Below are 10,642 nucleotides of genomic sequence, written 5' to 3' on the forward strand. Positions count from 1 at the left end.
CCGTGAAAATGGAGAAACTTTCGTAAAGATTCCAAAAGCGTAGAGAACGTATCGTTGGTTTTCCTCTGAATTACATCCGGGTTTAAATTGTAGTGGTATTCATCAGAGGTGTCTCATTTGTTAATTTCCTATGTTGTAGTTTAGTGTGATTGATATGTTAACTCATTCTTCGGTGTTTTCTACTTGTATAGTATTTTTGTTGTGTTTTTGTGTATTTTCTTTTTTTCTTTTATACTCTTCTATCAGCATTTTTATGTTCTGTAAAGAGGCCAAAAATAAATTATTGTTATTATTACTATTATATACACATGCTTTGCATCCCGTAACTAAGAAATTTTAGATATTTAAAATCTTACTCATACTTTTCCGTGTATTTTTGTAGTTTTCCGGTTCGTTGGACTTTTTTGTTACAAGTAGAAGAGTTCCTAAAAACAGACTCGTCACCTCTTCCAGCTAGCTAAGGTAACTGAGACAACGAACATGAAGACTAGCCGCTTATATGGTTATCTGCTCAACTTAAAATCAGTAATGAAGCACTTCCTAGCAGTTTCTATTGCTTAACATGAAAAATATGGTTAGCCTTCCAAAAAAAAAAAAAAAATTAAATCCTCAATACCTCTTTACAACTTAGCCTGTGGTAAAGTAGGTATAATTTTCAAAATATTTCACTGAATTCATCCAAAGTTCTGTCAGAATTGTGCTGCTGCCCAGAATTCAGAGCTGCACCCTAAAAAATGGTGCTCTTTTGCTATTTGTTTTACTGCCAAAATCAATTGTTTTAACCCATAGGACTGCGTACAAATAGATAAAGAACTAAGAAATGAAGACAAATTACCTTTTTTGTACCAAAGATTTCGTGGTAAGGGGGGAGGGGGTGGAGTTCCTCAGGTGCTTCAATTAAACTTTCATTTGGCAGAGCAAATGAGAAGAAAAAATAAATAAATATATTTGGCAAAGCAAATAAAGAAGAAAAAATAAATAAATATATTTAGCACTACAATACTGTATTTCTGAAAAACATGACTTGAGAATAATAAATCATGAATATATGGTAAGAATAACGGACTGTAAAACCAAATTCTGACTGGAGATAATAAATTTATTAGGACAAAACAAATAAATCACTATATAAATTTTATTTGGTATGTTTGACTAAAAACGAAAGTCACTAAAGTCTTCCTAGAAATTTAAAAAAAAAATTCCCTTTTGAATACCCGCTTAAAGAAGAATAACAATAGTCCCAGCGCATTAACAGGGATTTTTCTTTTTTTAACTTATTTAGACACAATTTTTTAGTTGGCCAGGGAAAAAAATCCCCCAAGTGGGATCTAAAACAGAAGCGCACTAAATATTGGCCAGATGAAAACATCTTCACCACTGAATAATGTAAAATTTAGCTCTAGATACAAAATTCATCTCATATTAGAAGTTATCTTAAAGATATTGGGGCGAAACGAGAGTTAAAGGGGAAGGAGTACATACCATAATCTAAAACTGATAGGTAATTTAGGAATACTGACATAATTTTACATAATATTAAAGAGAACATTTAGATTAAAAACAAAAAAACAACAACAACAAAAAAACATAGAAAATGTGCACATACCCTAACAGCAACCCATCGAGCCTGAGGGAAAGCAAAAAGATGCTGACAAAAATCATCAAGTTGAACAAGCAAATCTTCGTCATTTCGGTAACGAGCTAAAGCATGAATGATTCTTTTGGTTCGAGCGTCAATACTTTCCTAAAAAGAAAAAACAAAATAGTATCTAAAGCTAAAAATAGTATTTCAAAAAAGATTCTATTATCTTCTATGTTATTCTACTATAAAAAGTTGGAATAAAACGAAAATTAGTATTTTAATAACCTAGATGCACATAGCAGCTATACTATGATAGAAACTTAGGAATCTTTTCTTAAATTTTATTTTTGTCAGTTTACTGATGTGGAAATGTTGATTTTGGGCTTGGCTTATCTCTTTTGATTGTAAAATTTATTATATATTACGTTAAAAATCAAATTGAATTAATTTAAAATTCTTGAACTTCATGTGTTTAGGATTATAAAGTTTTTCACATATTGATAATGTCTTGCATTTTTCGAATGCCTCCCTCCCTTGTCCAAACAGTATTACATACGAATTCAGCTGCATCCTAAGCCTTCAAAGTTAAACAACCAACTAATGGATAGATTGGCCAAGTAAGTAAATTACTGGATTTAAATTATATTTAGACTTTACACAATGAAGCTTGAAAGTATAAAAAAGTAAACCAAAGAAAGAGGTCAGTCTTTTGACTCATTTCTCATTCTTATAGTTTCTTGCTTGATAAGGCCTTTATTGGGATACAAATCTTGACTTGTTGAATCAAGCGAGTCCAATAATGGATCTTTCTGAGTGATCCATATAACTTCATAAAGGGCAAAAAAATATCGGAAAAATCAATAGCGTTAATATACTCACAATACACAAGAGGGGGGAGGAGGTTCTGTGACCAGCCTGTAAGAACTATCAAGATTTGCATAACTGTTGTAGATGTACCAATGGCGTGAATGGCCAGTACATCCTCTAGGAAACTTGAAGAGATCTAGGCTGAAAAAAATTGCCATCTAAAGAGTCATATTTACCTGGCGAGAAAAAGTCAGGGATGGCCATAACTGGTAAAAAAAGATCCAGAATCTCTATCTGTAAGGAAAAGTTTTTTCACCCACTTGTATTTTTAACTTGGACTTGATATACAATTAAATTGTACTTAAATGAATTACAGTAGTTGGATATAAAACAGGAAAACAAAATGTGAATCTTTTGTATAGCTAGAAGGTACAGCCCATTTCAACATCAGAAACAACTAGATTTCCTGTAAAAAATAAAGTACAAAATTACAACCTTCAAGGAAAACACATTTTTCGTGGTTTATAGCCTTTTAGGGTCAACATTTTCCTTTTACAGAAGGAAAAATTTTTTGCTTGGAGAAGGAAACTGGTGGTAGAATGACCTAAGACGTTAGAGATGTGAGAGCATCAATAAATCATCATCATTATACAATAAATGCCAGGTACAAAAAAAATCTGAATGTGAAAATAATAATAACTAGTTCAAACTTTTAAATCCTTTTTCAAGACTGGAATGTTCTTAGACTGCACTGGATAGACATAATAGAAAATAAACAAAAAAATTACTCAGAACGAAAGTCATCAAGGTAAATTTTTACCAGCGAAATAAAACAGACAAGGAATAATATACAAAGAAAAACAATTAAAGGACTAACCTTCAAAGTCCAGAAAAGAAAATTGTCAAATAAACTTAAAATAAATAGTAGAAAAGAAAAAAAATAAACAAAATAAAACAAAGGTAAGCCATCCCCCTTTATTCTCGTCTTTTTTCTTCTATTTTCATATTTAAGAAGCAATGTGTCTGTCATATATTTCTCCATTTTACTTCACTGGATGAGAGTTTACCATGTTTATTCTTATTATCCACAATTTTTGTTTTCACCAAACTGAGAAGAACCCCCTCCCCTTTGTGTGCCTGGATATACATACAGCATAGACACTTTTTTTTAAACAATCCGTGCAGAGCCCTTACAATAGACCATACAAAGATACAGAAAGCTGCAAACTTTATGGACATAAAGCCAATAAATGTAAATTATAATTCAGGAAAAAGCTTTTTCATCTAAAACAACCAGAATATCACAAATTTATTGGAGCACATTAATAACACACACACAAACATGACAATTAAAATTTTGTGATGTAAAAGAAGAAACGAAAAGCTGCAAAAAAACTTACTAACCTTTGACACAATAGGTCTAGCTTTTTGCTTCCACTTTGGAATGGCCTGTTTTCTCTCACTTGACTTCCACAATGCTCCAATAACATTTTGAATTGTACTTGCTGATGATTCAGCATTCACTGAATTGTCACTGTCATCCTTCTCATGTTTAACTTGGTTTCTACCAATCTTAATATTAGCAGACACTGCTTTACTATCAAATCTAGTAAACTTTTGTACTATATCTTTTAAGTCAATAGCTGGCACCTTATCAACTGCTGTCTTACCAACAGCAAATAAATACTCAAAAACACTAGTTTTTGATAAATGTTTGACTTTTGATTGAGGGACTAGCTGATTAGGCTCACTTTTGCTGTAAGGCCTCTGACTGGCAGAAAAAATACATCTCCTCCTTAAATAATAAACAAATCAAAATCTCAAACAATAGGCAAGTAACAAAAGAGCAATAACAAAAACAAAAGAAGTGGAATGATTAAATACGTTTTTTTTTACCTTTTGACATAGTATAGCAGGGCTTAATCTTCTTAGAATTTCAGTCCCAATCTTGGGCAATACTTCTCCTATCGCTCATCATTATTGGATTTCTTATATTATGCGTAATACATGTAAAACCCTTAGTTTATAGAGAAAAAATATAAGAAAATACAATAATGTCATTAATATACACATGCTGCATATTATAAAGTATGAGTTTCATTGTTTTATTTTTTGCTTTGTTTTAGTCATGTATCCTAGGGCTATATCTTGGACCATAAATGGATGGGTATTATCAAAATATCAACGAAGATATTAAGAAATAGTATAAAATAAGGAATCTAGCCTAATGGGACTACTTTTATTTTAACAGGATATTTCTTTCTGGGAAGCAGCCCAACTTGAATGTTACTCTACTTTCCATTATAAACAGTCATTATTTCAACAATGTAGCCCCCTTATGTTTCTGTTTTAATTTATCAACTTGTGATGTGTCATGTGTTTTTTGTTAGAATGGGTTTGCTGAATTGTAAGATAAAATGTTATTGTTTTTTGTTTTGTTTTTTTTTTTTTTTCAATATGGATTACAATAGAAGAAAACAATAATGCAATTAATCAAAACATGCTAAACATAATAAAATAAAAAATTCATTGTTCTAGCATTTTCTTTTAGTCCTTTTAGTTACATTGAAAAACTACATGGTACCAGCTTAGCAATCCTACTCTCCAGAAAGAAACACTATAACTTATGAAACCTACTTTAAAAAATTCCAAAATACTTCTATAATTCCTTAATACATACTAACAAACTTACACGCCCTCCTAAATTATATGTAGCATACCCTACTCAATGAATCTTCTATAGTCCAACACTCTTTCTACTTTTTTGACTTCTCCTAAATCTATAATGACTTTATATATATATATATATATATATATATATATATATATATATATATATATATATATATATATATATATATATATATATATATATATATATATATATATATATATATATATATATATATTGGGGGAGGGTCAATTTTTCAGAATTAAGCCTTCCCCCAACTCCTCCAAATAAAGGAAATTCGTTCCGGTTATGTCAATCATGTATCTAGGACTTATGCTTATTTTCCCCACCAAGTTTCATCCCAACCCCTCCACTCTAAGTGTTTTCCAAGATTTTAGGTTCCCCCCTCCAACTCCCCCCAATGACACCGAATCCGGCCAGGAACTGAGATAAGAGCTCTGAGACACAATATCCTTCTAAATATCAAATTTCAGTAGGATCCAATCACCCATTCAGAAGTTAAAAATACCATAATTTTTCTAATTCTTCTGAATTAACACACCCTCCAACTCCCCCAAAGAGAGCAGATTCAGTCTGGTTATGTCGATCATGTATCTAGGACTTCTGCTTATTCTTCCTACCAAGTTTCATCCTGATCTCTCCACTCTAAGTGTTTTCCAAGATTTCCACTCCCCCCCCAACTCCCCTCAATGACAATGGATCTAGTCTGGATTTAAAATAAGAGATCTGAGTTATAAGGTCTTTCTAAATATGAAATTTCATCAAGACCCGATCACTCCTTTTTAAGTTAAAAATACTTCATTTTTTCTAATTTTTCAGAATGAACCCTCCCCTCAACTCCTCCAAAGAGAGTGAATCCGTTCTGGTTATGTCAATTATGTATATAGTTGTGGCAAAAGTTGCGGTAACTGACCTGTCTTTTACTTTAGGTGAAATCAGAAATAAATCTAAAGCATATTGCTCTGGAATCAATAAATTTTCTAATTTTAATTCATATTGGAGTGTTAATAATTCATTACAAGTAATAAACTCTCTGGTAATAGTTTGAGCTAGAAGAGTGGACTTGTTTGATTTTTCTACATTATATACAAATCTAGCACTTAATTTAGTATTTAGGAATTTAAAAAAGATTTTTAAGAAAGCTTTTCTTTTGTCTAATTGGATTTTTTTTTTAATTGACACTTATTTGTGCAGAGTCTATGGGGATTTCAAATAATATTTACCCACGAGAGTTAATTCTAGAACCTAGCTATGGGAATGGCAAATATGCATACTTTTTAGATATTAATATTTTACATAATAACAAAAAAGTCTTTAAAATATATAATAAAACAGATGATTCCAATTTTGAAGTAGTTAATTTCCCATTTTTTGATAGCAATCAATATTCAAAAATTACATATTTAACGTTTTATTCCCAAATATTTAGATATGCAAGAATTTGCAGTAACTGGATTTTTTTTTTTAATTGACACTTATTTGTGCAGAGTCTATGGGGATTTCAAACAATATTTACCCACCAGAGTTAATTCTGGAACCTAGCTATGGGAATGACAATTTTGCCCACTTTTTAGATATTAATATTCCACATAATAACAAATCAGTCTTTAAAATATAAAATAAAACAGATGATTTCAATTTTGAAGTGGTTAATTTCCATTCCTTGATAGCAATCAAGATTCAAAAATTACACACTCAACTTTTTATTCCAAAATATTTAGATAAGCAAGAATTTGCAGTAACTACATTGATTTTAAGAATAGATGTCAAATAATCAGCCATAAATTAATCATAAGAGGTATTTCTACTAATAAACTTACTTGGCACTTTTAAAAATTTAATCTTCAATAAATATAATAAAAGTTGTTAAGAAATACTGAATGATATTTCGATTAACTCTCCTGGTTTATCTCTCTTTCCATAATTTAATAAAATAAAGGTAAGTTTCAATTTAAGCAGGGGTTTTGTTAATGGTGGGTAGCCTGAATTAATTTCTTGGAAGGTTTTGCACTAAATGGAATTGGGCATTTTTGATGGAAGTTTGGTATGCAAATAAGGGGTGTATTGTTCAGGATGGTATTCTTTCAGACTAGTGTAAAAAAAATTAATTAGTCATTGGTCAGAGTTGGTGAAGGAAGCTATGCATAAATTGTAGGGTATATTTTTTGTTATATTTATTTTTTGCACATATTTCCCAGGTGACACTACTCAAGGGTATGCCAAAAATTCTTATGACAGGCATGCCACTTGCTAAGGTAAAAAAATTAATGTGCAAAAATTCATATTGGCAATTGTGTATTCCTCTGAGGAGCCCTGATAGAAGATGATCACCAGGGAATATTCATTGGATTTAAAGTGCTTCTGCTTGTAGTTGTACAATGACTTACATTTATTAATGATAACTTTTCAGAATTTGGGACATTGCTATTTGGTTGATGGATTGGTTATACTGTTTTGACCTAAGTGATTGGATAGATGAGTAGGGTCAGGACCTTGTTTATCTCAATTGCTAAAGTAGGAAAATAGGTTTTTTTCCCAACCAAATACTTACCTGTAACACATTAAACAAGATTCAATAACTGAGGTAGGAACAAGGTGAATGCTCTATTTGTTGCTTTTTTTTCATTCTCTTTCAAAATATGCTATGTTTTTTTTTCACAAAAAATAGACCCTCCCCCATGGCTCCATATATAGCCCTAGGATACCAGTTTGTATAAGACTAAGGAAAACATTTAAATAAAAAATTCTTACTTTATGTTATGCAGCAAGTTTTATTACTCACATTCATTGTCTCCACATTAATACATTATCTTTAAAGAATATTAAAGGTCCAACAAACCTGAAATTCTTTTATAATGACACTAAGGTATCATGGTTTTAATGCATCAAAAACTATTTGCTATACCTTAAATTGCATTTACAGTGAGCAAAGGTGGTGATGGGCCTCAATCTTGCTGGCAGTGTTTCAAAGTTATGATAAGACATTTTAGTTTAGCCTCCATTCAGCATTGACCCAGTCTTGATCAACTACTTCCTTAAATGCTTCTAGAGTTTGAGATTGGATGGTGGCTTTAGACAGGCTGTTTTGGGGTGGAACATAAGAGACTGAGAAGAAGAGCTGGTGCTCTTGCCAAGTGCATAGGAGACCTTCCTGGTATGTCCTCTTACTATTACAATGCCTTCTTTTTGTTTATTATGCCTCCTGTTTATTATATAGTATACTGAAGAAGGGATATTAACACTACACAGTGCCTTCAGATCCACTATATAGCTTGGAGGGGCTAGGGTCATGTCAAATTCTAGGTGATGGCAGCATGGCTTTATAAAGTTTCATTATCACATAGAGCTTCTGGGTGGTGGACATTTGTTTTATGAAGCCAGGGGTTAGGTTTGCTTTTGCAACTTGAGTTTGTATGTGACAACAAAGCTTCAATTCATAGTCAATTATGACCCCCAAGTCCTTCTCCTCACCAACTGCCTCAAGCTGGGCACCTCCTAAACAATATAAAGAATTTGGACTGTTATACAAAAGATGTAGAACTTTGCATTTTGAGGCATTGAACTCTAGAGACTAATCTGATGACCATTTCAATAGCTGGTTGAAATCTTCCTGTATATTCAACTGGTTTATATTGTCTTGGGCCAGTCCTGGGAGTTTGCAATCAGTAGCATATAGCATCAAAGGATTTGTCAAGGTAGTTGTAAAGTCATTAATGTACATGCTGAATAATGTTGGACCCAGGATAATCCCAAGGTACTCTACTCTCAATTGGTTGCAATTCAGAAAAACAATATTACCATTGCAGTTGTACACCAACACTCTCTGAGTTCTGCCAGTTAGAAAGGCTTTCATCCAAGCTGCCATATCTTTGTGCACTTCATATTTTAGTTTCAAAATTAGTAGTTGGTGTTTCAAAGACTTTAGTCACAGAATCACTTGACTTGATAGATAAGTATCAATTGAACATCCCTTTATAAAACTGTATTTGCTTTTGCTAAGCAGCTAATTCTTTTTTAGGTTGGAGACCAATGCTTTGTTTATGATGCCCTCAAGTACTTTATATACAACCAATATGAGACTTATAGCCTATTAATAGCTAGCAAGGTCCCTTCTCTCTTTCTTATATATTGACTTAACATTAGCCAACTTATAGTTCAGAGGCAAGGGACATCTCAAACACTGTAGCAATTGGTTTGACAATATATTTAGCTATTTCTTTTAATAATATTGTGTGTATGTTGTCTGTTCTAGCAGTTCTGTTAGCATCAAGCTTTTTAAGCCTATTCTACTGGTAAATTTGTGATAGTTCATATAACTGACTTACCAATAAAGTGAACATACCACTTGATGCCTTTTTTATGTTCTTTACAAATATAATAATTGTTTCTACTGCAAATTCAAATTTAAGCACTTTTTAACCTAACCTGACCTAACCTTATTCTAAATAATTTTAGCACTAAGAAAATATAGCATTATTTTTAAAAAAATGACTAAGAAAAGATGACACTGAGAAAACATAGTATTATTTTGTTGAAAACAAGCAATAACTCATACTTTATTTGAAAATTTGTCACTTTTAGAGCTCAAAAAGTGCTTCAATTTCAATTTGCAGTAGAACCAATTATTATATTTGTAAAGAACATAAACAAGGCATTGAGTGGTATGTTCACTTTAGTGGTAAGTCATCATATGAACTGTCATAATTTTACCATTCTGCCTTCAGGGGTGTAATTTACTTTGAGAAAGGGGGGGGGGGGCAGCTGACCCTTCCAGACTGCGGTTTACCACTAATAACAATCCCACTCATGGGACAAGTATGAAGTAGACAATCACTTAGAATCAGAATTACATCCTGAAATATATTTATCTTAAATTGAAAATAAACTTTACCCTGTCCCCCTATTGAAGAAATATATACCCTAACTTGTGTATGGGCTTTGAAATGAAGTGCTATTATTTTGACATTGTTGAATCAGCCTCAAGAGCAGTGACTGCAAAGTAAGGGAATAGGAGTAAAGTTTGTTTCTCACACAAATCAATGTTATATGCTAGGCTATTTGAACTTAAGATGAAATTCTGTTTCTAAGGATATACTATACCTCATTTATGGATCAAATAACTACCAAAATCTTAGTGTTTCTTTCTAGATAGTGGGAATGCTAAACTGATGCCAAACAGTGTAGGCCTAGAACAAGGAATCTAGACTAACAGTACAACTATTATTTAAATAACCATTTATTTTCTGAAGATATTTCCCTGCGTGTAGCCACCCAGATCGGATTTAGGCTAATTCTAACTATAAGGTTTGTTTTCACGTTCTACCTATGCTATATTATCTTATAGCAGCACCTCTTACCTACTTAAACTGTGAATGTTGACCACTGTCATATTTTTGTATTTAAATAAGACGATTTCACATGAATATCAAAGTCCTTTTATGGGAAAAATCGAAGTTATTCTGCTGGTTATTCCGCAGTACCGCAGTAGACTTGAAATCGATTGCATCCTTATGCAAAGGATCATACGATGCCTTAAAATCCTCGTCTTCTTCACTGGTTTC

General features: G+C 32.0%; 1 protein-coding gene across 2 annotated transcripts in view; it reads right to left on the minus strand.

The window, feature by feature from the left end:
- Nucleotides 1–10,642, minus strand: part of LOC136034875 (calcium-independent phospholipase A2-gamma-like) — a 30,937-nt gene extending 20,295 nt beyond the window's left edge. The window contains exons 1-3 of one of the 2 annotated variants that reach the window (XM_065716354.1): nt 10,439–10,642; nt 3,794–4,184; nt 1,607–1,744 (exon numbers count right to left, since the gene is read on the minus strand). In XM_065716354.1, coding sequence (XP_065572426.1) covers nt 1,607–1,744; nt 3,794–4,184; nt 10,439–10,470 — 561 coding nt within the window. In that variant the 5' untranslated portion in view covers nt 10,471–10,642. The remainder of the gene's footprint in view (nt 1–1,606; nt 1,745–3,793; nt 4,185–10,438) is intronic. The other variant, XM_065716355.1, reaches the window with a different exon arrangement.

This window comes from Artemia franciscana, chromosome 13, assembly GCF_032884065.1.
Source record: "Artemia franciscana chromosome 13, ASM3288406v1, whole genome shotgun sequence".
Taxonomy (NCBI): Eukaryota; Metazoa; Arthropoda; class Branchiopoda; order Anostraca; family Artemiidae; genus Artemia; species Artemia franciscana.